At 46.0% G+C, this 27977-nt stretch overlaps 1 protein-coding gene across 2 annotated transcripts; it reads right to left on the bottom strand.

The window, feature by feature from the left end:
• Positions 1 to 19: 19 nt before the first annotated feature.
• KIAA1191 (KIAA1191 ortholog) lies at positions 20 to 14259 on the bottom strand. Of its 2 annotated transcripts, XM_060008353.1 has the most exons (9): positions 14055 to 14259; positions 12861 to 12973; positions 12532 to 12618; positions 9636 to 9814; positions 6386 to 6506; positions 4100 to 4224; positions 1922 to 2028; positions 1587 to 1729; positions 20 to 1479 (listed from the first exon to the last, which is right to left on the bottom strand). In XM_060008353.1, the coding sequence occupies exons 3-9, from the start codon at positions 12557 to 12559 to the stop codon at positions 1271 to 1273; spliced, it is 912 nt and encodes a 303-aa protein (XP_059864336.1). In that variant the 5' UTR covers positions 12560 to 12618; positions 12861 to 12973; positions 14055 to 14259; the 3' UTR covers positions 20 to 1270. The 2 variants fall into 2 exon arrangements, with proteins under 2 accessions (XP_059864336.1, XP_059864337.1); XM_060008354.1 differs by lacking the exon at positions 12532 to 12618.
• Between the last annotated feature and the right edge of the window lie 13718 nt (positions 14260 to 27977).

The following is a 27977-nucleotide window of genomic DNA, read 5'->3' as shown; positions in this document are numbered from 1 at the left end:
AAAAAAAGTTCCATCCACATTTGAGAAAGTAGTAAGGATTTTTATTGTCAAAACAAGTTAAGAGATACAAGCATAACAGAAAACACAAATAAATTAACTGTTCTGATCATTTTAGACTCCAGGGCATCTCTGTGGGAAGGTCAGCTCAGCTCCTTGTGTAGACACCATACTGTCCAAAGCAAAAGACAGCAGGAATTTGAAACAGTGTTCAAGACAATGATTGAACATGTACACAGTGAGGAGAAATGAAAAGGTGGATCCCCTCATCCCTTTCCTCAGTGAGGTATGTGTTTAGAAAGGTATGAGGCTCTTTTGGGGGGAAAATGATTGCATACAGAAAATTTTTTAATTCTTCCACCTCCCAGAAAAGAATTTTTCAGGCCCTGGCCTGAACAAGAAACTCAAAATAGGGTGACACTAGTTTCGTATGAACCGCAAGACTATACTCGAACTGCAGTTGCCACCTCCTTTAAGAAAGTTTAACATCCATTTATCTATACCAAACCAGTAGACTGGATTTTCTCCCTTTGGAAGTTTTCAACCAAATGGGAGTTAAATTAATCTCACTTTAAAGTGCAACAAAGGATATGTAAGGCTAGTGTTTGTTCTGTGACACACAAAAGAGAAGCATCCCTCCAACAGCACTGGCCCAAGAGGTACTACGTAAGAACTGGCTGCAGGACAAAGTGATCCATGAGGTCTACCAAAAAGCAAGGAGGTTCTGGTTTCAGCAGAAAACAGAGGGGATCCCTACCAAGGCTGGCTCTTAACTATACCCAGATCTCAAACAGATCCTGGGTCCCCATAACTGACAAGGCTGGAGCACACAGTGCCAGCACAGCCAGGAGGGCCAAAGTCATCTAAACTAGTCAGTGAACGCCTCTATGCCATGATTTGTCCATGCGCACATGGACAGTGGTAAAGGAATCAAGAAGCCTTGGTTTTGGAACAACACAAATATTATTTACCTATTAAGTAATGATCAAAGTTCTTGTGTAGGGTAAATGATACAAAAATAGGTAATGAGGTCCCCATACATCACTGCTGAGGTTTAGTCTAACTTTAAATTAAAGCAGTACAAAATGGCTTCTTCCACACAAGGACAAGCTTTGCACTAATGTTTCTCAAAAGCCAATTATGTCTCCAGCTCTAGCCTCAGTTTGAGAGTTTTTTAAAAAGAGAAAACAAAACTTTTCCTATGTCAGAGCCAAGGTAAAGGGGAGCTGGGCTCAAGCCACCTCTATCCAGAGTCCCTGGAACAGAAAGAGCTCTAGAAGCCAGTGGGTGTGAGAACATTCAAGTCCCGCGGTTTTAGATTGTGGGCCCGCGGCAGCTGTTTCTTCCCTTCTATCACTGGGATGTCCATTTTGGGTGGCTTGAACACTGCTGGATCCTCAGCCATTCGGGTGGCTTGTGTGCGAATCAGTTCCATTGGAGAAGGCTTCTGGGCTCCTTTGTAGGCCTGGATGGCAAAACCTCCTACAGAAGTAAACCACAGAGCAAACGATTTCAAAATTAGTAAGCAGCTACCAACATACATGGTAAAATGCCCGCCACTGCTCTCTTTCGTGAAGGGGCAGCCTTACCCGAATCAGACTTCTGGAGGGATCTTGGTCCAAAGACGCTCCATTTATCTGCCGAGCTTCTGTCTTTTTCCCCGCTTCCAGAATCCATGGTGCTAAGATTGGGGCCAGGTAAGGCTGTGGAAGAACCAGAAGTGAACCAGCCTCTGGAAGAGAAAGAATAAAATGGTAACACATCCTCTTCCTACACCTCTAGAAGTGTCCCACGCCAGGACTAGGGACTGTCAGCTCCCCCTCCTGACTCGGAAGCCACAGGCTGACCTCCCAGTGTTGGACGTGGCACTGGCTTTGCTTTAGCCCACGGCTGCTGGGGGGTGGGGGTCGCAGGAAGGGCTCACCTGGGCTTCTGCTTAGGGGACGAGTGGGGGCTGCTGCTTGGGGTGGACTGGGTGGAGGCCGGCTGCTTCTCCTCTCTTGTTATCTCTCCGCTCTGGAGCTTTAGTTTCTGCTCAGATGGGTAAGAAGAGAGGCTTTTTAAAAATCACAGCAAATACAAAACAGCTAAGTTTGGATATAAACAACCTGGTTCACACTAACTTCAGGCAAAAGGAAACATTAAGAGGTGAAATAGTTTTGGATTATAGGAAGATATTCCTTTGATTCTGCCATACTAGAGTTCCATCTTTTAAAAAAATGTATTCATCCTATAGCATATCCTGAACAGCTCTGTACTAATTCCACACCAGAGCTTTCGACTGTCCACATTGACCAACCAATAAGTGGACGAGCCAGAACCCCAGTGGCGGGCCTTCCTCAACTGCCCTCTTTGCCACTACCGCGCACACCCCGCCATCCCCAGCCTCTCAGCGCCAAGACTTGGCCACTAACCCCTCCAGCTAAATGCTCCCTCTGTGCAGCCCTTCCTTCCCATAACCAGTCACTCCAGCTGCCCTCAGCGTTGTAAACAGACATCTAACAGACAGACCAGCAGTCTAGCAGGGGAGACAAGCCTACTTCTCACTGCTCCTAGGTCAAGGCTTCCATACGGTCTCCGTGCTCCGTGTCTAGTACACCAATGCTCAGCCCAGGCTATACTTCAAACAAATGACCGTGATGAATTTTCTCAACACTCAACATATCAAGTTACATGAGCTGGCATTTCAGCCATCCTCATGTTCTACTCCTATGGCCAAGATGCAGAAGGTGGGCCAGATTCAGTTCCACCATTATATGGGGTGAACTGTGCAAATGGAATTCAGACTGACACCTACCCTGGAAAGTTCTCAGTGTCAAAGGCTGACAGTGCCCCTCTCCAGAAGGATCTGTCTTGTCTGAGAGCTTAAGCTGGACACCAAACCAACCCTGACCCGCCACAGCAGTGGTTTTAAGTTTAGTGTGCAAACATCATCCGGGATGCTCATTACAAAATGCAGCCATCCACAACATCTCGTATCCCTGCCCACAGGCCACTAACCCCCAACTATTCCTCCTCCATGTATTGTATATCATGATCCTCCTTGTGAGTCCCTCGGGAGCCAGATTCTCAGGCAACTCTGGAATATGGAGAAAAACCAACAGGAAATAGGGCATCAGGAGACTTGATTGCAGGTACTATGACTGGTTAATAAATACATAACCCTGGACCTCAGTTTCTTCATTTATAAAACATGGATGTATCTATGTCAGAGGATTAGTAAGAAGATGAAGTGAATATGAGTGCTTGATAAATCTTAAAAGCACTATTAAGTATAAAGTGATATTCCCTGAAAGAAAATCATTTGAAACTATTTTATTTTATTCATACAATTATTTGGTCATTATTAACCTTACTGAAAATTCTCCATTTGTTCGAATTTTTAAAATGAAAGCAAAAACATCCCAATTCTATATTTATTTTAATTTTTAAAAAACTAAACATAGAGCATAACATTCCTTTCTAGCCAGTGTCACCTCTGTTGAGGTTGCCTGACTCCCATTTCTCGCCCTCAGAGTCAATCACCCTGGTACATAGTGACCCACGTTGGCTTTGTTGTTCATAACGTGCTCACACATATCACCTGTGTAAGCTCAGAATCTCATCTGACCCTCCGAACTAGAAGTAAGGGAAACAGTAAGTTTTATAGATGGATAAGCAGAAACTACGAGGCCAAGAGCCTGGGAGCTTTCAGCTAGAAAGTGCGACCACAAGGGGGACTAAACCTGCTCTAAATTCCTCGCTCAAGCCTCTTTCCACCACTCTCCACACCCCCAACTAGCTGAGCTGGTAACTTCAAAACCACAGCCACACCTCAAGCTGTGAATGATGAGGGTTTTGGTTTTTTGTTTTTGTTTTTGTTTTTTTTTGCGGTACGTGGGCCTCTCACTGTTATGGCCTCTCCCGTTGTGGAGCACAGGCTCCGGATGTGCAGGCTCAGCGGCCATGGCTCACGGGCCCAGCCGCTCCGCAGCACGTGGGATCTTCCCGGACCGGGGCACGAACCCGTGTCCCCTGTATCCGCAGGCGGACTCTCAACCACTGCGCCACCCGGGAAGCCCGAGGGTTTTGTTTTTTAAAAGTTCCTAAGAAACAAGCTTACGTGGAGTGCTTCTGCCACTCGAAGGTACTTGGTCTCCTCGGTGGTGAGGCCCTTGTGGGGTGTGTAGCCAGCATCTCTCAGCCCAGCCTGTTGCTCAAAACGCTGAATGCTCTCCTGGGTCTGTTCTGGGAACAGAGGAGATAACAGTCATGCCCATCCCCCTCTCCCATCACAAACTGGGGGAGATGAACACAGATATCCACTGTTCTCCCCGGGAGCAAGAGCATACACACTGGCCATCCGAGAAGGATGGCCAGACAGGCATCGTGGCAGGAATTCTGAACCTCACATGAAGCCTAGGCAGAAAGAAGCCTTCCCTTACAGCAAGCTAAAGAGCAGGTTACTCCTAAAGGGACAGCCTGATAACCTCCCGGGAAACACTCCTTACCTTCCTCTCATTTATACCCTAGGACATTTTCTTTGTATTCAGAAATGCAACATGGAGAAGGCAGCTGACATTCAGAAACAGTGCAAGTTCTCCAAATATAAAGTTTCCTCAGAGATACTCACCACCCTCTTTACGATCTTCACCAAAGAGAAATGGGCCACGTTTAGGACAGATGGCACCAAAGTAGCAACTGGATCCAAACCAGAGAGAATGTGCCTTGAACTAACCAAGGTCTACTGATCCAATGTTTCCTGTGTGTGAAACTGTCCACCACAGTGCCTGGCACAGCAGGCAGACTCAACTCACTATCAGGGTAGTCTGACCCGATTATCTTGTCATCAATGTCAGTTATACCTGGGAATGACTGACAGTGGAATTTTTGCTTAATCTGTACACACACTATGTAATACACCCCCATGTACAAGAATGTGGCAGCTGAGGACCAAAAGTCCAGATGCCAGATGTCCTTTATGACTTAGTCATTCCCCTTCTAAGGGACTAGTTTATTTCCAACAGAAATAGAAGCAAAGGAAACATACACACACACACACACACACACACACACACACACACACACACACACACACACACAATGTATAAAGGTGTTTTCCAGTCTTGCCATGTAGTCACTTGAAAATTTTAAAAGCAGGAAAGGATTTAATGAATACGATACCTGATATTTAAAATGCCAGAATTTTAAATGCAGCTTTTTTTTTAATTTTATGACTACAGCAACATGAAAAGTTAATCGTAATATTAATTGAAAAAATATTGATAGAATGGTTTGTCTATTAGATTTGCAATTATATAAAAATAGGCATATATGTGGAAATGACTAAGCCAAATAAGTATCTGAGTGACAGTAATATATACTGGGGCGCTATAATGTTCTATACTGTTAGTAAACTCTATTTTCTATAAAGAAGTTACACTGTTCTAAAAGAACAATGACTAAGCTTCCTAACACTGCCAGGACACCTTCTCAAGCTTGCAAAACACAAGCAATAGTTGCTGATTCAAACAGTGCATTTATGTGTGAATAAGAAAAAGTCCAAGTAAGAGTTTGGACTTTTGGTTCCTGGGTGAGTTCTTCAGGAATTGCCCAAGACTAACTGATGCCCTCCAGAGCAGATAAACAAGGGCTTCCGACATCAAAACTGAGCCAACTAAAGAGAACCTCTACGTGCCCTGCCCCTGGCAGAGGCTGCTGCTGACAAGCAGAGCTGTATATCTAATAATTGTTAACTTCCCACTAGAAGCAACTAGAAGGGCCCTCTGGAACCAACAAGTTTAGTTAACTTGTAAGATTTTTTTTTAAAAATTCAAGCTCTCTTGTTTCCAGTCTTATCAGGACCACAAATCACACATTCTTAAGACCAAAGACACTTGAGGCACCAATCTTGTCTCAAGATCCAAGAGGAGGAACAACTTTGAGCCATTTAATTAAAAAAAATAAGCGCAGGGGTGGTGGGAGATGTCTCAGTGTGTCTCCTTCTCCAGCAGAGCTTGAAACAGTATCAGCAGCCGCTCCCGGCCACTGAGCACTGGTGCCATCTAATCCTCCCCTCCACCTGCCGGCCAGATTCCCCATCTCACAGAGGAGGAAACAGCCTCAGTAGTTAAGTAACTTGCCCAAGGTCATGCTGATGGATATGGGTAAATAAGGCTGTAGCAACGAAGCAGCAGGAGTGCACCTAAATCAACTGAGATGCTTAACGTTGGGCAAGTCTTCCACCTAAATGTAGCTTCAACACTGATGATGACTCAGCAGCCAGACTGACCTCTGCCGGGCTGGGTTAGGACAGGTTAAGGCAAGTGTGTCTGCAGAACTCCCCCAGCTAGTTGTAGGAAGCCTAAACTCTTCCCCTCCCCCAGTTCTGAGAGCGCAGAATGCTTACTTGTGATCAGAGAACTCATGATGACATGGGTAGCTTTAGCCTTCACCACGGGGACCTTGTCCGCACCATCAATGGCCGATGGCAGGGCACAGGATGAGACGCTGGCCTCTCCTTCCTCCACCTGTTCAAGAGGGGCAAGGAGGCACCTGAGCCAGACAAGGGAGTCACACGCCTCAACTTACTCCTCTGGGAGTAATCAGATACAGGAGAAAATATGTGAAGGGGGGCTTGGTTGTCCACACCCAATTAGATATGTATTATCCATAGTGACAAAAGATATGACATTATACGAATAGCCTGAATTTATAAAAGTGGGAGAGCCAGAATTTGAAGCTCTGAGCTCTGTTATCTTTCCAGATTATGTCTGTCCAAAACACAATATGCCCCTAAGGATACAGAAGAAACAACTATTACTAAGCATTGACCGTGTACCAAGCACCATGCTTGCTTTTGCTTAATTAATCACTGCATTCGCTAAGTGGTTCTCAAATTTTGCCAAGCACCAGAATCCCCTGGAGGGCTTGTTAAACAGACTGCTTGCTGGGCCCCAACTCAGAGCTGATTCAGTAGGTAGGGCTCAAGAATTTTGTTTCTAACAAATTACCAAGTGATGCTGATGCTGTTGGTCCCTGAGACCACACTTCGAGGACCACTGCTCTAAGGGTTCAATAACGGTCTTTTAAAACAAACCAGAAAGTCTACGTAGCTCCTCAGCTTTAACATGAGAGGGCTGGAGCACGCTGCCTTCCTTAATCTAAACGCCTGACACTGTGCTCAGGACTAACTGGAAGCAGAGGACTGGGTTTTACTCTTTGTTCTCTACTTCTCCAAAGGAATTGAGAAGAAAGATGGTCAGAAAGGAGGGGAGTAGAAGGAAGTATTGAAATGTTGTATCCCTGTTACAAAACAGGATTTAAACTCTTCAGCTGTGACCTTACTCGAGCAAAACTTGAACCTCTGCTTTCTCACTTGGAAGACGGCTGACGATTGGGACATGGATGCCTAGGGCATGGATGGTTAGGACAAACAAAAGAATGCATGTAATGAGTCAAGTTGAGCTCTCCTTAGAAAGGCCAGTTGTTCCAAACTGTCAGCTGTTCCAGCTGGGACACAGCAGAAAACTGGAAGCCCATTCTTTGCCTAGAGAAGCAAGCAGCAGCCTTCATAAATGAAGAGGGTGGTGGGCTGCCCTCCCAAGAGCTATCAGGAGCCTTGCTTCTTTTCTGCTCCGGTCCCTTGAGTCTGCTGTTTTGGCATCACAGGCCGGCTGCTGGGGCCCTTTCCCCCTAGTACTGCCAATACTTTTTACACAAAATGTTTCTACCTCAACAACTGACTGGGTCAGATTTCAGTAGAAAACTGATATAGGGAACTTCCCCCAGAGCTGTAGGGGGCACTTTCATAGCAAGGAGTGCCCTGTTCTGAGAGCTTAATGGTATGTGTGGGGGGGGGGGGTAGGGGCGGGGAAGGGAGGGACACTACACTCTTTAGAAAGGAAGGATCACATACAGCTCTGCCAAGGGAAGCTAAGCCCGAAGCCAGGAGTCACAACATCAGCTCCACACCTAATATGTGCCAGGCCTTTCAATCCTCTTTTTTTTTTTTATAAATTTATCTATTTTATTTATTTATTTTTGGCTGCGTTGGGTCTTCGTTGCTGCACACGGGTTTTCTCTAGCTGCGGCGAGCGGGGGCTACTCTTCGTTGCAGTGCACGGGCTTCCCACTGCAGTGGCTTCTCTTGTTGCGGAGCACGGGCTCTAGGTGCGTGGGCTCAGTAGTTGTGGCTCTCGGGCTCTAGAGCGCAGGCTCCGTAGTTGTGGCGCACGGGCTTAGTTGCTCCATGGCATGTGGGATCTTCCCAGACCAGGGCTTGAACCCGTGTCTGCTGCAATGGCAGGCAGATTCTTAACCACTGTGCCACCAGGGAAGTCCCTCCAGTCCTCTTTTATTTAATCCCCACGGCACCTCCATGACAAAGTATTTTCATCTCTCACACAGAGACACTGTGGCTCAGGGGTGAAGCCCAAGCTCACAGCTGGTGCACAGACTGTTAGGTGGCTCACACCCAGGTCTGCTTAGACAGCTGCTTACTGGTACTTGCTGTCAGGACCTAGCTGTCACACAGCTCAAAGTGCAGTGAAACGATAGCTGCAGCTTAAAAGGATTCATCTGAACTGGGTGGGCCTAGCTTATTCAGGCAACAGGACCACCTTTCTGGCATTCTTGGTGGTTGGAAAGTCAGAGGCGAGAGAGACACAGTCCCTGCAGTCGGGAAGCACAGGCTTCAGAAACAAGCCTGCAACAAGCATGTCAGAACCCATGAAGCCCAACTGCACAAAAGGGCTGTGAGAGCAGATCAGTGTGTAACGAGGTATGTGTGTGCATGTGTGTGCATGTCAGGAGGGCCTTACAAAGGAGGCAGCTCTCACATAGGATGGCAGTGGGGAAGGGCATCTGAGGCAGGAGGGACAGCATGAGGAAAAGCACAGCATATGTTCAGGAAAGAGCCAATTTTTAATCACTCAATGAGCATCTTTTTTGCAATCACTTTATGCCAAGTCCTCTGCTAGATACTGTAGATGGAGTATGAATCAGACAGGGCCCCTGCCTCCAGGAAGCTAATGGAGGGCAATGAAGTAACACAGGGATTGTAACAGGGGTCCACAGTACACTGGAGACCTCAAAAGAAGGGGTGATAGTCTTACTGGGAGGATGGAGGAAAATCACAGAAGAGATGGTTGAGCTAAGACTTAAAGGATGCCATCTGTCAGGCAGATGAAGTACGAGGATAGGATGGGGACTGTGAACATTCCAGGCAATCGGAGCAGCGAGAAGCAAAGACTTAGAGGCATCAAATACCCTATTAAGTACAAGAAATCTTAGGTAACTTGCATGGCTGGATCACAGGGGGTGGGGGGTGGATTCGGAGGGGAGGGAGCGCTGACAGGACCTGGACCATGCAGAGCCAGACTAAGACTAAGGAGCTTGGATTTAATACTGTGGAAACGAGGGTGGGGAGGACGGGGAGGAGAGGGGATGGGGAGGTTGTATTTCAGGTAGAAGACACAGCCATTCTAGTTTTGAATTAAAAAGGAAAAAGGCCTACCAACTCTACAGAAAACATAACATATATAGGGATTGGTGGCTGCCCAATTCTATGGGTGTCAGGAGCCGCTGACGGCTTCTGGAGCAGAGGAAGGAGAACGAAGGGGTTGGGCCTGCCAACGGCAGTCAGCGGGGTCAGATACCTTGGCGAGGTGCTGATACTTGCGCTCTGGAATCACTGGCTTCCAGGGGATGCTGCCCATGTCCGATGGAGGAGGAGTCATGGGCGTAGGGTCCTCGAGGGCATCATCATAGCTGAATGCCCGGCGGTACATCCCGATGGGCAGGGACATCTTGCCTAGAGGCCCACTAGGCCCAAGAGCTAAGAACAGACACACCTGTCAGGATGGGCTCATCAGCTGAACATACCAGTAGCTTTAAATTAATCTGTAGGCAGGAAAGCTCTGAAACACTCTTATTCTGGGACAGAGGAAGAAAAGCTCATTCTGGAAGAGCTAATCCAGTCAAGGTAAGGTAACTACAAATTCCTTCCTCTCTGCCTGACACTGGATTCTCCACTTAACCCACACAGCACCCCTAATCCATTTTTATGGATTAGGAAACCAAAATTCAATTTCAATTTACCTGAGCAAGGTCACATAACTTCAAAGTGCAGTAAGGAATCAAAACCCAAAGCAATCTGATTTCAAAGCTTGTATTCTTTTTTTTTTTTTTTTTTGGGGGGGGGTTGCGCGGGCCTCTCACTGTTGTGGCCTCTCCCGTGGCGGAGCACAGGCTCCGGACGCGCAGGCTCAGCGGCCATGGCTCACGGGCCCAGCCACTCCGCGGCATGTGGGATCTTCCCGGACCGGGGCACGAACCCGTGACCCCTGCATCAGCAGGCGGACTCTCAACCACTGCGCCACCAGGGAAGCCCTCAAAGCTTGTATTCTTTAGGCCACAGAAGCCCGTGGCAATCCCAAGACTCTCAATTCAGGCAAAACTGAGGATATGCAGTCTTGGGAATTCCCTGGCAGTCTAGTGGTTAGGACTCCACGCTTTCACTGCTGAGGGCCAGGGTTCAATCCCTGGTTGGGGGGACTAAAATCCCACAAGCCTCATGGCCAAAAAAAAAAAAAAAAACACCATGAAATCTTGTTCCCAGTTTATACATGAGGAAAAGAAGGCCCAGAGGTGGCAAATCCTCTGTCTTTACTACCTCACCTAAGATAACAAGAGCACCATGACAAGAAATATGTCAAATAATATGCTGTCCAGCAGCATCTAGAACAGTTTCGAATGTTCTATATGACTTAAATGGCACAGCCAATTTTCATCACAGAAACTACTGACAACGGTTCTCACAAAGCACTGCCAGCTGATCCTGCCATTCCTGTCCACCAGAACGGACTGGCGGAATGCCCCAGTGACGCAGGCTCCCCACCTCAAGGGCACACTCAGCTCTGCCAGATCAGGGAGCAAAGTTCATTTTGTTTGTTTGCTGATCCTTTCAGAGCAGAACTAACGTCCAGATCCTGCCTTCAGTGTGACATTATCCTGTTGCTCTAATTACACAATCACACTCTCCAAGACATCAACCTGTTCGGCAATAAGTCCAAAACCAGCAAAGACATTCCATGTAAACAACAAGAGGGCCAAGCAGTTACCATTATTCTTATGATTAATAACAATTACTAACAAATCCATAGAAACAGAAAGAGGATTAGTAGTTGCCAGGACCTGGGGGGAGGGAGGAGCCACAGGAGTGACTACTAAAGGGACAAGGTTTTCTTTTGTGGGTGAGGAAGATGTTCTGGAATCAGACAGTGGTGATGGTTGCACAACCTTGTGAATATACTAAAAATCACTATACTGTTCATTTAAATGGCTGAATTGTATGGTATGTGAATTATCTCAATTAAAACAAACACACAAGCAAATCATAATTACCAAGTACCCTTCCTTGCCAGGAACTTACATCCCTCATCTTTCCTAATCCTCATTAAGCAGATATTCTTCCCCTTTTCCAGCTCAGGAAACTGAGGCATAGATCTTAAGCAACACCCCACTAGCAAATGTGAGGTGGGGGCTGGAACACAGATCTCAGCCAGCTCTCACACCCCCACGCAACACTCCATGCTCCCCACACTATAAGCATTAACCTAATGCATGCAACCCTGCGGCCAGGATGCTTACAGGGAGTTCACAGTCATCACAACTACAATGAAAGACAAACTAAAACACAAGTTGATGAAGTTAGAGACTAGAGATGGATCCTTATCGGGAGACTCCTATGACTCCACTTAATTTGGGAGCAATTTCAGAAACATCTTAAAGACTCATCCCAAGAGCCATCCCAATAGCCTTCCTAAGAATAATAATAATAAAGTCAGCTAATATTTACTAGGAGATAAATTCCCACAAATAGAGACCAAAAAATTTTCTGGGTAGTAAATGTATATTCATCTTTAACTCACATTTTCATGTATTTTATGTTTGATCTTCACAGCAAACCTGAGAGACAGGCACTATCATCAATACTTTACTGAGAATCAAAAATTGAGTGATTCAGATTTTAAAAATCACTAGCCCTTGCCACTAAAACAGTCCAAGGAGGAATCAATGACTTCACTAACCCAGAAATTATAACCCTGTACAGACCCAGGACTCACTAAATGTTGCAGTGAGCATTTTCATGACTAAGTTCAATGTGTCTTGAAATCAGGCTGGTGCCTTTTTGCCCAAACTTTCATTCCTCCCACCCTCCTATCTCCTCCTCACAAAAAAAGGGGGTGAGTTTAATCACTTTGGTTTAAGAACTACGCAGCTTATTCTAAATTTTTATTTGATACATAGGAAAGTGACAAATCTGTCATACCCTTAAGTGAAATAACTGTTCTCTTTCAAGTTAGATTTTTGGGTTCACACCCTGGCTGGGTGGTTAATAAGATAATATTTAAATGATGCCAATCTATTAAGTCTAAATACTCTCCTGGTGGCACAGAGTTACTATTAATATGTGGTTCAGAAAAAGTAGTTTCTGTCTAGCTCAAAATGTTAAGGGCAAAACATAACTTTACCAAAAAGAATTAAGTTTACCAGGCACTTCTGGTTGTCTCGAAGCCATTGAAAGACTGGGATCCAGGTGCTTTTTCTATACAGAATTCAGAGCTGAGTCCCTCCCACCTAATAAAAACAACAAAGGGCATTTTCTTACAGTGAACACCAAAGAATAGCTCCAATTCTGTTCTTCTGACAAGCACATAGAGTTTTATGGCTTGGTTACAAGGTTGAAACACACACAAAAGAGGGACAAACATGCGAGGGAGAAAAAAAAAAGGATAAAATCAAAGATCTCACTGTACCTGTCACTGATCTTAACACCTGTGATATGACAGACACCATACACAGTGAAAAGGTCACCTTACCAGAGTGAAATGATGTGACGATTATGCTGACAGACAGATATTAATGAGGAACGCTGCTCAGCTGCTGCAAGTTAGCAAAGCTGCTCGGGAAGAGTCCATCCATTCCAGAGGTTCTGAGAACAACAAACAACCAGCATTGGCACAGCCCTTCAGAGTCTGCCAAACACCTTCCTGTACTTTCATGTATCTCCTGTAACAACCTTGCGAGAGATACTATACTCGTTTCGTTTTTAAATAAGTTAGGGCTCAGGGTCCAAATAACCTGACCCACAGCAAGGGACTAGGGAACCACAGTGGGTAAATTCATTCCTTGCTGCTAGTACTGACTGATACTCATAAGGGTTTTATACAACACTTATCTTGCGTTTTAACCCTTGCAGCAACCCTTGCAAAGCAGGCATTGTTTACCCCCAATTTAAAGAAAAGGAAACTAAAAAGCAGAAGTGATTTGTCCAAGGTTACAGCCAAGTGGCCCATCTGTAAGGCAGGTAGTTTCATCTCCATTTTACAGGGGAGTTCAAACAAAGCTCCGAGAAAGCCAAGTTACTCGCTTTTCAGCTTGCTGCACTCCCCCCTCTATCCTGATGAAGCTCAGAAGGCAAAATCGTTAGTTCCTCATTAAAGAGTATCGCTGAAACCAAAGTCGGCCATCCTCGGGGTCCAGGCAGCATTCCGACCCGACACCTCCCCTTCCACTTCCCAGTGCCCATCCCCTCCCCCCTCCCCGCAGAGCTCTGACTTCTCCTTCATAAGATACAGGACAATGCCACCAGGATGTGAAACGCCTGGGCTGACTGAACCGCCTCTTCCACCCGGCGAGGATAAGAAAGATTAAGGCGATTAGGGGCAGGGCCTGGCACAAGCCGAAAGTTCCCCGGGGCAAGGCAAGTAGTAGGAGATAAGGGCGAGAAATGGGGGGGGTCCAGGACAAGGCCGGCCTGGTAAAGTAGAGGCGAAGCCCGGTGCCGGGGCTGCGGGGTCATTATCACAGAGATACCCCACAGGGGGACCCCAGAAGGCGGGGCGAGAGATGCACGGAGCGGTCCGGCAAAGATCTGAGCCTGAGTAAGGGGAGAGGAGAGAAGCACCACGAGGGCCCGGGCCAGGGCCTCGGTGGAGGGGACGGGGGCACGCCCCTCCTTACCGGTGGAGGACCGAGCCCCAAGGAGGGTCCGGTCCGGCTCATCTGGTTACCTGTTTTTCCGCCGCCGCGGAGCCGCCTGCGGCCCGAGCTCCGGCACTAAAGAGGCTCCGAAGACCCACGTCTCTCGAGAGGCTGTGGCGCATTCGGGACCCAAGCCATGGTGTGAGTGGCGCTGTGCCCGTGGCGACACAGAAGGCCCCAGACAGCAAACAGGGAGGGACCACAGGCTGCCGGCCCACAGCCTTCCCGATAAAGTCTCCAGAGGCCGAGTCATTTCACGCGAGATTTGGCGGGGGGGGGGGCTCGATGCATGCTGGGAGTTGTAGTCCATGGTCGGGAAAGCCCCAGGATCTTAGCTGCACTGCAGGTTGGTAGGGCCAGAGCTCCGTGTGTGGAAACTGCCAGCTCCCAGACCAAAAGCTACCCTTGACTAGCATTTTATGCCTGGGTCTGTGACAGGCTGAGGGCAGATGGAGGTGGCATAGTAAAGTGACACCCTCAAACCCGTTTCACGGAGGGGAAGTTGAAGAGATGCGAAGGCACTTTGACTAAGAAGAGATGAAGTGAGCAGGGACCCTCTTCCAGGAACAGCTGGGTTAGGCAGGGTTCATACTAGTAGCAGAACCAAAAGGGGAAGCAAATAGCACCAGCCTCTGCTAGGTAAGGTGGTCGTAACATTATTTCCCTTTTACACTAAGGAAAGTGACACTTGGAGAGGTGCCAGCTCAACTGTCATACCCTGAAGGCTTCTTTTTTCCTTAAAGAGTTTACAAATATGACAAAGCAATAAAGTTGAGGAAGTAAACGAAGTTGAAAAACAATCTATCCACATGTCCAAAGCTTGCCATCAAGGCTCATTTCAAGAGGGCTATAGGGGCTTGGGGCTGGGACTTTTAGATTTCAGCATTTGACCATTGGCCAGGCCTACTGGCGAGACTGAGGGGCTTTCTTCATGCACCTTTAAACTTGAATATGCCAGTAATTAGAGTCTTTTCTAAATTCTGTGATTAGCTTATAAATAGCACAATTACATTGCAGTGTGATTTTTTTTCTCGTGTTAAAAGTGTTATTTCATGGGCTTCCCTGGTGGTGCAGTGGTTGAGAGTCTGCCTGCCGATGCAGGGGACACGGGTTCGTGCCCTGTTCCGGGAAGATCCCGCATGCCGCAGAGCGGCTAGGCCCGTGAGCCATGGCCGCTGAGCCTGCGCGTCCGGAGCCTGTGCTCCGCAACAGGAAAGGCCAAGACAGTGAGAGGCCTGCGTACCGCAAAAAAAAAAAAAAAAAAAAAAAAAAAAAATTGTTACTTCAGGGCTTCCCTGGTGGCACAGTGGTTAAGAATCTGCCTGCCAATGCAGGGGACACGGGTTCAAGCCCTGGTCCAGGAAGATCCCACATGCTGCAGAGCAAATAAGTCCGTGTGCCACAACTACTGAGCCTGCTCTCTAGAGCCCGTGAGCCACAACAAGAGAAGCTGGCACACCACAACAAAGAGTAGCCCCTGCTTGCCGTAACTAGAGAAAGCCCGCACGCAGCAACGAAGACCCAACGCAGCCCAAAATTAATTAATTAATTAATTAAAATAGACTCTCAAAAAAAAAAAAGCGTTACTTTGTAAATTTGCAACTTTTAAAATATGCCATAATTTTTGCCCTCTGTGGGGACAAAGCTGACACCTTGCCCTCCTCCATCACAAGGAAGGCATACACATCACATCTTAGTCAGAAGGCGAGGAAAGAGCACTTTGCACCTTTATATAAATTGCAGGACAGGATCACCTTGTTTCAGTCTTATCCACAAATTAATGAAAACTGAAGGCTTTCCTGGAAGTTACTGACTCTAACTAAGACAACTTTATCCCTGACTCTTGTGATACTGATGTCTGAAGCTGTGACATGATGTTGGCAGATAGTAGCCGTTTGAGAAAATTGCTGTTTTCCCCAAAGAGCAGACTAGCTATAAACTTTTAGCCTTTGCAAGCTTACAGGGTTTTCCCCTTTAAATGGGTGTTGTATTTTTTATTTAGGGAGCTTATTCTTCTAAAGCCTGGACTTCCTTCGAACCCTTCTTTGTAAGTAAACTACTTTTCTAAATGGTCTGGTTGCATAGCTAAAGAGGATTCAGTCGCAGCTGAATCCATGAGGCCCAAGAAGGGCACCTTCAGAGCTGTTTGATCTCAGGCCATTTTTCTCAGTGCCGGGGGTGGATCTCTTGTAGCAATAGAGATTCCCCTCCACTGCCTTTTCTGTGCTTTTTTTCTCACTCTGGTTTTGGTTCTTTTTTTCTTTCTTTCTTTGTTTTAAAGTCTTTATTGCATTTGTTACAATATTGCTTCTGTTTTATGTTTTGGTTTTTTGGCCACGAGGCATGTGGGATCTTAGCTCCCCGACCAGGGATCGAACCCACACCCCCTGCATTGGAAGGTGAAGTCTTAAGCACTGGACCGCCAGGGAAGTCCCTCTGGTTTTGGTTCTTAGCCAAGCCTACTTTTAATTGTCACAGCCACTTTATTTCCCCAAGAGTGGCAGCATCCTTGGGAGGTTGGTCTTTGAGGTCTGATTGTTGGTTCTTATCTGGGGGCAGACAACAGTCAAGGGTCCCTGTGTGTGGTTGACCAGGGAATCTGGTTGCCTTTTTATGTATATTTACAACATACACTTACCACGAAACTAATTTTCTTTTTTAAAAAAAATATTTAATTAATTAATTAATTTATTTATTTTATTATTTTTGGGGGGCTGCGTTGGGTCTTCATTGCTGTGCATGGGCTTTCTCTAGTTGCTGCGAGTGGGGGTTACTCTTCGTTGCGGTGTGCAGGCTTCTTATTGGGGTGGCTTCTCTTATTGTGGAGCACGGGCTCTAGGCGTGTGGGCTCAGTAGTTGTGGCGCACGGGCTTAGTTGCTCCGCGGCATGTGGGATCTTCCCGGACCAGGGCTCGAACCCGTGTCCCCTGCATGGGCAGGAGGATTCTTAACCACTGTGCCATCAGGGAAGTCCCGAAACTAATTTTCTAAATACTTTTGACTTGGAATTTTCTTTTTGCACCTTCTTGGGCACTTCATACCTTAATAAACTTGGAGCCTCTGAAATTGACCAGAATCTCTCTTACATCCACCCAGGATGCCCCAAATCATCCTGCATTTCTACTTCATGGGGGACGGGCAGAGAGTGGAACCAGACTCTGCCCACCTGCCTTCCTCTAGACATCTGCACTCTCTGGCCAGTACAAGCCCTCAGAAAGGTCCACTCCCTAGATAGACCTGTCAACATTCTCACGACCCATCAGCGGACTGAAACTTGGTCACTGGGATAGTAGCAGGTGGGGCATTTGCATTTTTGGGATCTCTAGACTTGGAACTCTGGAAATCTGCCCCCTATAATATCACAGATAAGGCATTCCACCTAGTAGTGCTTAGGCATTGTCCATTTCCATTGCCCATTTCGCAGCAGAGGAAACTAACACTCTCAAGGGAACTTTGGATAAGATACCTCAGCCAGGAAGCGGCAGAGTTGAAATTCAAGACGGGCTGAGTGCCCAGCTGATAGTTTCGCTGCTGGCTATCCTTGGCCTCAGCTCCTCCACTTTAACGTCCCTGGGGCTAGAGGGTTGAAGGCACATTCCCAAGGAAGAAACAAAGATCAGTAACACCGCCCTCTAGTGGTGAGGGGTAAAGATTTCACTGAAAAAAATAAGGATGCTTGGTCAGCTGTCAGACTGTCCTTAGAGACAAACTTCTCCCGCCTAATATCACAGATTAAGCAACTAAGGTGCAGAGAACAGAAGGAACCCGGCCACTGTCACAAAGTTAGTCCGGGGCAGTTGGTTAGCTAGAAAATGTGTTTTTGTTTCTTACTTTGTGTCAGGTACTATGCGTGGTACTCAGGATACACTGGGAAGGGTCCCTGGATGTTATAGGCTGACTTGTGTCCTCCCAAAATTCATGTGACGAAATCCCAAACCCCAGTGCCTCAGAACTTAACAGTATTTATAGATAAGGGCTGTAAAGGGGTGATTAGGTTAAAATAAGGCTGGTGTCCTTATAAGAAGAAGAAGAGGCCCCAGAGTTACACAAGCACAGGGAAAAGGCCATGTGAGGATACAGTGAGAGGCAATTTGCAAGCCAAGAAGAGAGGCTGCAAAAGAAACCAAACCTGCCGGTACCTTGATCTTGGACTTCTAGGCTCCAGAACTGTGAGAAAATTAATTTCTGTTGTTTAAGCCACCCACTCTGTGATACTTTGTTATGGCAGCCCTACCAAACTCATACGAGGAGACAGACAACGAATGAGAGATTATGAATAATTAAAAGCCAGATATCAGGAGGCAATAGCACCAAGTGCTATGTAATAGGGGGACTGACTCTGGAACATCAGGGGAGGGTGCCCAGAGAAATACGAGTTACAGAGGCAAGGAAGTAGGTGGAAGAGGGTGCTCCACGTGGGGCACCAAAGCAAGGGAAAAGGCCCGGAGGCAGGAGAAAGCTTGTGTCTGAGGAGAATTGGAGGGTGGGGAGCAATTAGCAGAGTCCTTGAGGTGGCAGAGCCCCCACCAGCTCAAGGTTTATAGGCCAAGGTATGGATTTTGGTCTTTCCCCTGAGAGCCATGGGGGTGAGGGGCCACCTGGAAGTGGACATAGTGTAAACAAGTCCATAGTTGGCCTTGGGTGGGGAGGGGAAGAGAGGGGAGAGTTAGAAAGGTTAATGCAACGGGCCCTGGGGTGATTTTGTTAAGCCAGGTTTTATTAGGGTTGGGGTTTATCTGGACGGCAGTTTGAGCACATTTAAATGCATTGGGAAGAATCAGCAGAGAGGGAAGTGTGCAAGATGCAGGTGAGTAAGGGGTTAAGAGCCCTGAGATGCAGGAAGGGCCACCTGGCATTTGATCAATTACCTAGGGCCTACAGGTTTTTCAGAGACCCACAAAAACATCTTTGAACGCTAAAAGTTAAATGATTTTCCAAGAGTTTTTTAAAACTGCAGAATCAAAACTAATATGTTTAATTAAATGTCCGCACAACAGAGTATTACATCAACTTCCTTTATGATAATATTTAACTCTCATAAAGATGCCGTTGCATTTGAAAACAAATTGAGAGCTAGATTTTTCTCACCTTGAAAAATACTCCCAATGAGCAACTTAGTGCTCCCCCCGAAAAACACAAAAAGCAAAAAAACATAGTCAATCACAAATTAGACAAGTTGGGACTTCCCTGGTGGCACAGTGGTTAAGAATCTGCCTGCCCATGCAGGGGACACGGGTTCAAGCCCTGGTCTGGGAAGATCCCACATGCCGCAGAGCAACTAAGCCCATGTGCCACAACTACTGAGCCCACACACCACAACTACTGAAGCCCGCGCACCGCAACAAGGAGTAGCCCCCGCTCGCCACAACTAGAGAAAGCCTGCGCACAGCAACAAAGACCCAACGCAGTCAAAAATAAATAAATAAAATAAATAAATTTATTTAAAGAATTAGACAAGTTATCTGTAGCTAAGTAATTTTTAAAGAAAAACTTTTTAATTATTTAAATGTTTTACAGCAATATGTTTAACATGGGACATGAGTACATTTGAATATGTTTGTTTGGTACAGTATGTGGTGGAATGTTGTAAGGAAGGACAGGCTAGGGCAGAGGAGATCTAAAAACCACCCTGGGGTGGGTCCAAAGCATGTGACATGTGAGGGGCTGGCCTCGGAAAGAAGGAAGTTTTCAGTGTGTTTGGTGGAGGAGATGGGCAAGGCCCCCTCTACTGGCTTTTTTGTTGTCGGTGAGGTAGGAGATGAGCTGTCTCTTCTGTCTGAGAGCAGAGAGGGGGAGGTGAGGTGAGGGGCAAAGAGAGAAGAATGTAAAGATTTGAAATTGCCATTTCAGAGAGTGGAGGAGGAGAAACTGACGGGAAAGTGTGGATGACCCAGTTGAGGCTGGTCACCATGAGTAACTGATTGTGCCAATGTGTCTAGTTGTGTGTCTTCAGGAGCATAGTTTAATGGTCTGGAAGCAGGAACACCCTGGATTCACCCAGGGCTGGGGTTCAATAGGGTGAGCAGGATGAAGGGTCAAAGAAGGTGAGGAAGTTAACATCACTTGAGTGCCTACATCGTGTGCACAAGAATAGACACTCTTACATACACTGCCTCATCCATAAGGATCATTACATTGGTTACGATGCGTTTGGCTGCAGTCAAGAGAAAAACTCAACTAACAATGGCCTAAAGGTATTTGTTGTTTATTTAGGAGTCTGTAGGAAATTAGACCTCGGATTAGTTTGGAAGCTCCATAATATCCTCAGAGACCTGGGTTTTCCCTTCCCTTTTGTGCCTTCCCTCAGCAAGTTGGGTTTCATTTGCAGGCTTGGACCTCACGTTTGAACTGTGGTCGCTCCAGCTCACAAAGCAGAGCTTCCTCACATGACAGCACTCTCTGTGGGAAGGGAGAAAATTACTTCCTAGAAGGCTAGCAGTCTTCTACCTACAACCCCTGGGTCAGAACTGAGCCAGATGCTCACCCCTACACTAAAACTGATCAACAGGAACTGGAAGGCTCCAATCATCTTAGTTTTAAGTCATGACTCCTCCCAAGGCTGAGCACATACCAAATAAATAAAGTTGGGATTCTGTTAGCAAGAAAAACAGAGGGATGGCTCTGTTGGATATTCCACCAACAGTGTCTGCACAATCATTATCCTCATTTTACAGTTGAAGAAACAGGTTCAAAGAGGTTATGTGGCATGATGAAGGTCACAGTGGGTCTGGAAATTGAGCTCAGATCCTTCTGATACCATTATGCTGTGCCCTGTTCAGGTCTTGCTGACTCTAAGACCAGTTTTCTTTGCATGTAACAATGGTTCCCAACTAGGGGTCCCTATAGCCCCTACAGAGAGTTGGGGAGAGGAGGGAACTTCCTGGGTATTTATTTCCAGTGTAAAAAAATTAATAAACAGAAACCTTAATTAAATAGTCAGGAGACCAGAAGCAGGGAGCTCTCACACTCTGTGATGATGATAACAGAGCCCAAAAGGAATAAGAAAGATTCCTCTTGGGCTTCCCTGGTGGCGCAGTGGTTGAGAGTCTGCCTGCCGATGCAGGGGACACGGGTTCGTGCCCCGGTCCGGGAAGATCCCACATGCCGCGGAGCGGCTGGGCCCGTGGGCCATGGCCGCTGAGCCTGCGCGTCCAGAGCCTGTGCTCCACGACGGGAGAGGCCACAACAGTGAGAGGCCCGCATACTGCAAAAAAAAAAAAAAGAAAAAAGAAAGATTCCTCTTCCTTCCTGACAAGGACTCATCCAGTGAAAAGCCATGGACTCTTTGTTTACTGTAGCCCTCCCAGCTTCCTTTTCCCCTTTATAAAAGTGTTCTCCTTCCCTTGCCATGCAAGGACTTGCACATGGCTTCCCACAATTGCAGGCCCCAAATTGCAATTCTCTGCTCATCTTGAATAAACCCAACTTGGCTGGAGAAATATCTGGCAGTCTTTTTATTTTAGGTCAACATTTTGGTGGCCCATATGGGGGCCAGAGATGATCCCCGCTGGTTCGAGGACTGGTGAGCAAACAGATGCAGTACCCACAATTGAGCCCACTGTCACTCACTGCTTTTCTCACCAACCCTGGTCTTTCTCCTGGATCAAGCTCACACTCTCTTTGCCTTTGAAGCTCTCCAGGCTTTTGGGGGGATCTACTTAAAGCTTTCGTCTTTCTGGTTAAGGTCTTGTTCTGTATGCAAGTACTTTTTTTGCACTTTGGTCTGATTTTTGAGATCAGAATGTTTCAATTGAAGCTGGCTGAGAAGCTGTGGGCCCATTCCTATGGGAACAAGAACTGCTTCACTGAAACTGTGCCAGTTCAGCTGTCAGCCCATTCCTTAGGAATAGGGGCTATTCTCTAGAAACTGACTGAGAAAGTCTTTGGCCTGGCTTCTCTGGGACCAACCTGTTTCCTTAGAATTGGATGGTATCAGCTTTCAAGTTGTTTGAGCTGTTTGAAAATTGTTCTTTTACTCTAGAGAAAAACCTGTAAGAAATAGGGTATCAGTTACCTAAATAGTTTGAGGGTGTCCTCCCTATAGTGACTCTGAATGATTTTATGTTTAAAAACTGCATCATTCTTCATGCACATTTCAACAAATGGACCAACCCAACCAAAGGCAATTTAGAATATCAATGGCCATTTGGAGGAACTTTTGAAATCCACAAACTTAATTTCATTAAAACCAAATTGGAGGGCTTCCCTGGTGGTGCAGTGGTTGAGAGTCCGCCTGCTGATGCAGGGGACACGGGTTCGTGCCCCGGTCCAGGAAGATCCCACATGCTGCGGAGCGGCTGGGCCCGTGAGTCATGGCCGCTGAGCCTGCGCATCCGGAGCCTGTGCTCCGCAACGGGAGAGGCCACAACAGTGAGAGGCACGCATACCACAAAAAAAAAAACAAAAAAAACAAACAAACAAACAAAAAAACAAATTGGACTAAAATGGCTCAAAAAATTTCCAGAACTGAGTTGTATGCCTATTTCAATTGGTACTTTGAGGATTCCCAATGTTATCAGAAGTCTAAAATTGCCTCTCTGAAAAATAAGATTTTAAGATTAAGTATGGCAAATGAAGAAAAACAAAATGGCTCCCAAAGCCTTGGACTCTTCTTCCTTGGCTTCTTTGTCTCCCATTCTGCCTCTGACACCATCTTATCTCTCTCTCCCTTGGTTCTTCATGTTCAGGCCCTGCTCCCAGCGCCATCTTCCTCCTTCCCTTCTATACCACCTACACCTCCTCTATACTCTCAAGTCCCCCATGCTAAATCTCTCACCAAACTTGTCCTTTTTTCTGAAACTCTCCCTACCCCCTTTTCCTCTGAACCTTTAAAATTAAAGGTTCAGAGGAAAATCTGTCCCTTTAAAATTAAGCCTCCTGAGGACCCAGAGAAAAACCCTTAATTTCTTATATTCCCTGGATTAAAATTAAACTGCGAGCCATAGTTAAAAGATTTTCCCAGAGTAACTGAAGGTCCTCCCGGATTTGCTGAGGAATTTAAAAGTATAGTCATTCAAACTTATGAACCTGGTTTCTCCAACTTATATCAGCTAGTTAATATGCTTGTCAGTGGCCCAGCCTTAGATAAAAACACCTAATTGGGAAAATCATGAAAGGGCTCTAGAATTACAACTGGGAGAGCAGCCCACTAATTGATTATATGATCAGCCTTGTTCAATTGCTAGGTGACTTCACTGAGCAATTTCTAGGGCTTTTCCAAAGCCTATTGATTGAGACAAAATTCAAGCTTGCCCACAAAAATCTGATGAACCTGTTCATGACTATTACAGTCAACTTCAGATTATTTTTTAAGAAAATTCTCATCTTCCTTCAGATGTTGATTCCCCATGGGTAACTTTTAACTCTGTTTATTAGTGGGCTGAACCAGGACCTTTCCCTTCTAATATAAAGGACCAGGATGAAGTGGGAAATTATGTCCACTCTAGATTTAGGTAATCGGGCAAACCAGCTCTCACACTGTAGGTGAGTCACCACCAAAATTCTTAATCTTCAACTCCAAAAATGAAGTCCCCTCAATAAAATCAACACCCTCCCAGTTTCTGCTATTACTGCAAAGAGCCAGGACATGGAAAAGAGGTTGTTACAGACTCAAGCACTTCAGGCACCATTATCCCTCTAACCAGCCTTTCCAACTTCTTCCCAATTCTTACTGACAGGGCTCCAAGGAACTACAGGGCCGCTTCCCAATCCTCCCTCTTAATCAGCTTGGAGAAACACTCCTCCAGATATGGGATGGGTCTCTTCTCATCCTAACTGACACTACAGCCACACTCTCAGTGCTCAACCCCACTACTATAAAGCAGCCCCTGCCTCGGAGTACTAATACAGTTCAAACAGTGGGGATCTCTAATGAACCTCAAGCGCTTCCTGTCCCTGAACCTATTCTTTTTTATCTAGACCCTTTGAAAGATATACATGCCTTTCTCCTCAGTTCCTCCACCTCATCCATTTGTTAGGCCAAGACTTCTTACAGAAGTATCACACCAGGGACTTCCCTGGTGGTCCAGTGGTTAGGACTCCGTGCTTCCACTGCAGGGGGAATGGGTTCTAACCCTGGTCTGGGTCCTGAATGCTGTGTGGTGTGGCCAAGAAATAAAAAAGTATCATGCCAGAATTTCTTTCTCCCCAAAAAAGGAAATAATTCTAGAATTTGACAGTAGTCATCAAAGTCACCCACCAGGTGAATTAAATGATCCTTTGACATCTTTTATTTGTTCCATTTCTGACAGTATTAGAGCTTATTCTAGAAACACAGATCATTTGTGCCTATTGAATCAGCTACCATCCCCCTTCTGGGCAAAATCTCCAACTGATGTTGGCAAAATTCATAGCGTACCTCCCATCAAGATTCATACAGACCCCTCAAAACCTCTCCCCAGAATTAGTTAACACCCTATAAGAAGTTCTTCAGGGCATAAGGCCCATAACAGTTACAAGGCTCAAGGCCTCATTATCCACTGTAGTAGCCCTGTAACACTCCCATTTTACCAGTGAGAAAACCTAAGGGTCAAGGGTGGAGGTTTGTGCAGCACCTCAGAGCAACAAACAACACTGTTATCCCTCCACACCCTGTTGTTCCCAATCCTTGTATGTTGCTAACACCCATTCCCACCAGATGTAAATTTTTTACTGTAATTGATTTATGCAGTGCATTCTTTAGTATTCTAGTTGATGAAGCTACCTAGCTACCTTTTTGCCTTCACTTGGGAAGAAAAACAATTCACCTGGACAGTAATGTCTCAAGGTTCTACTTGAGACATTACTTCTTATTTCTTGCAAATCCCAGAAGCTGATCTGGATGATATAAAGTCCCCTAGAGGTTCTACTTTGTTGCAATATGTAGATGATTTACTTCTTTTCTCTCTTTCTCAAGGTTTCTCACAGAAAGACAGCATCCACTTGCTAAAGCTTTTAGCCTCAAAGGGACCGAAGTTCACCAAAGAAAAATTGCAGTTTGCCCGAACCCAGGTTTGATATTTAGGATATCTGGTATCAGAACAAGGGCTACACTCAGATCCAGATAGACTTCATGGTGTCCTAAGTTTCCTAAAACCCAAAACTAAGTGCCCACTGGGAGGTTTTCTTGGGCTAGTTGGTTACTGCCAAAATTGGATTTCAAATTTCTTATGGCCAAACCTCTGTAACATTTTACTAAACAATAACAACCTGGACCCAATTTTATGAGAACCAGACAACATAGTTTCCAAGGCCTTAAAGGAGAGTTTGATGAACCCACTTGCTCTTGGACATTGCAATTATCAGATTCCCTTTCTCCTTTTTGTTTATGAAAAGGAAAAGAATGCCCTGGGGATATTCACCCAAAAACATGGGACCACCATTGATGCTTAGGGTATTATAGCCAGCAACTGGACCCTGTGGCATGGGGACACCTTCCTTGCCTTAGAGCCATTACGGCCACTGCCCTTTTGGTTAAGAGCACCAAGAAAATTATTGTGGGATCCCCTTTAACCATCTTTGTACCTCATGCAGTAGAAGCCTTCCTGAGTTCTCATCACACTCAACATTTCTCAGTCAGCTGCCTCACCTCCTATGAACGCCTTTTGTTAACTGCTCCTCACATAACTCATTATGCTCTAATAACTTTTAACCCTGCTACTCTTCTCTCCTCCAACACATATGAGAGACTTCAGAGCCAAACTCAGTTTTGCTTCTTTTTCAGATGAAAAGTATGATAAAATGAGTGGACCTAGGTTCCAGCAACTGTAAAGGGGGATCTAGGATATTTAAAGCATGGTTTTGCAATCACACAGACCTGGTACAAACCCCAGTTGCATCATTTATTGACTGTGGTCTTGGGGAAGTCACTTCCTCTCTCCAGGCTTCAGTTTTCTCTTTTAGGAGGTGGAGATAAGCTGACAAGTTGACAGATAGCACAAGCCAGCCCCAGGTCAGGGGGATACCCAGGAGTCACAGGGAAGTTGGCAGATCAGAGAAACTAGCCCTGTGGCTACCAGAAGAGGGCCGGGCTGGGGTGTGGACAATGGCAGCCCAGAGCAGAATAGGACACAGCCCCATCAGAGTTTTCTGATAGACACACACTTTCTTCTTCCCCACCTTGCCCGGGGGCAGACCTTGGCCAGCCCTATAGCTGTCACCATACTATTACTGCAGGCTGAGAAGGCACTGGCTGGGTGGGGTGGCTTACAGCCTCTGGGTGGGGAGGGAAGTCAAAAACAAGTACAAGGCAGTGAACTGGCCTGTACCTTAGCTTCTCTTCCACCAATCCTCTCCGCCCTCCTGATACCTTAGGCACTAGGTTATGGCAACCATGGGTGGCAGCTTCTAGTAAGAGTCCTACTTGGATAGAGAGAGGTACAGGGAGGTACTACAGGGATGCAGATGTCTGCTCAGGACAGTATAAACCAGGAGGTATAGACTGTACACGAGTCTCCTTCTCAACTCACCAGGAAAAGTTCAAGCTACACTTGGGCTTCGCCCCCTCCCCCAGGCACTCAGTCCTGGCCCCAAAGAAATAGGAGCTCACAGGGGCAGATAAGAGACAGCTGAGGGACACACACCCATCAAGAGAAAGACAACATACAGGGCAACCTTATCCAGACACAGCAGAGTTCATGGACTAGGCAGGACAGGAAATGAAATACCCATTTTAAGTATTATTCTAAAAAGGAAAAGAGAGGATTGGGGAAATATGAAGGAGGAACAAGAAGTCATACAGAAGAACCAACTATAGAGTCAGACATGAAAAATGTCATAGATGAAATAAAGACCTCAAAGTCTGGGGTGAATAGCAGAGTGGATATAGCCAAAGAAATACCAAATAAGCAAGTATTGATATTAAGATCAGGTTGAGAAAATCTCCTAAAAAGCATGAAAAAGGTATAGATATTTTACATGGTACCCCAGTACGTACACACACACACACACACACACACCCTTAAAACAAAAGTTTCATGAGAGGGTGTTATTGTCCACTGTATTCCATATATATATATATATATATATATATATATATATATATATATAAAACATATATATGATATAAATTGATTTCACAATTCACTAATGGTCTTAAACTACAGTTTGAAACACAGGACTGGAGTCATACTCTTAGGCTCTCTTGCTAAGCATTACTTCTCTCCAGAGGAATGATTTCTTTGAATGGGGAGTTTGCGAAAAGACAGTAGGTATGCTCACCCCAGCTGCTTCTGGGCTCTTCTGCCCTGCCCATCTGTAGAGATGGTGGATCAGGATGCGCTCTGACTGCTCGGGAGGGGCCTGGCCCTGTAAGGTTTCTAGACAGTTTCTGTTCTCACTTCAGTGCCTACCTCTTTCTGACTATTTGGTGCCTCTGCCATACTGGCTGTTAATATTCTTAGTATAAAACTCCTGCCCTTGCATGATGAGTTGAGTCACTGATCTGGTGGGTAGTCCATCTGTTTCAGGAGAAAGTATCAGCAAGTCTATTTCGGCCCCATGTCTAAGCCACTTTCTCCAATTCAGCATTTATTGACAACAAAGATGACATTTTTCTCTCCATTTGAACATCTTCTTTGTCTTCTCCATTAGTTCTAAACTTGGGGAGCAGAAGCATTCTTTATAAACCTGCTGTTATGGACCAAATGGTGGTATCCCCCCAAAATACATTATGTTGATGCCCTAATCCCCAGTGTAATAGTAATGATAGTATTTGGAGGTGGTGCTCTTGGGAGGTAATTAAATTTAAATGAGGTCAAGAGGGTGGGGCCCCACTATGGGATGAGCGTCCACATAAGAGGAAGAGAGAGCAGAGCTCACTCTCTCTGCCACATGAGTACACAGTGAGAAGGTGGCTGCCTGCAAGTCAAGAGGGCACTAGCTGGGAACTGAATCTGCTGATACTTTGATCTTGGACTTCCTAGCCTCCAGAACTGTGAGAACTAAATTCTTATTGTTTTTCACCCAGTCTGTGG

This window comes from Delphinus delphis, chromosome 3 (assembly GCF_949987515.2).
Source record: "Delphinus delphis chromosome 3, mDelDel1.2, whole genome shotgun sequence".
Taxonomy (NCBI): Eukaryota; Metazoa; Chordata; class Mammalia; order Artiodactyla; family Delphinidae; genus Delphinus; species Delphinus delphis.
This window is presented reverse-complemented; position numbering and strand designations above follow the sequence as displayed.

Coding starts and splice junctions, on each gene's coding strand:
- KIAA1191 (XM_060008353.1), bottom strand. CDS start 12,559: ATGGCTTCGAGACAACCAGAAGTGCCTG. Junction 1,730..1,921: donor TCCCCTAAGCAGAAGCCCAG/GTGAGCCCTTCC, acceptor TTTCTCTTCCAG/AGGCTGGTTCACTTCTGGTT. Junction 1,480..1,586: donor CCTCCAGAAGTCTGATTCGG/GTAAGGCTGCCC, acceptor TTACTTCTGTAG/GAGGTTTTGCCATCCAGGCC.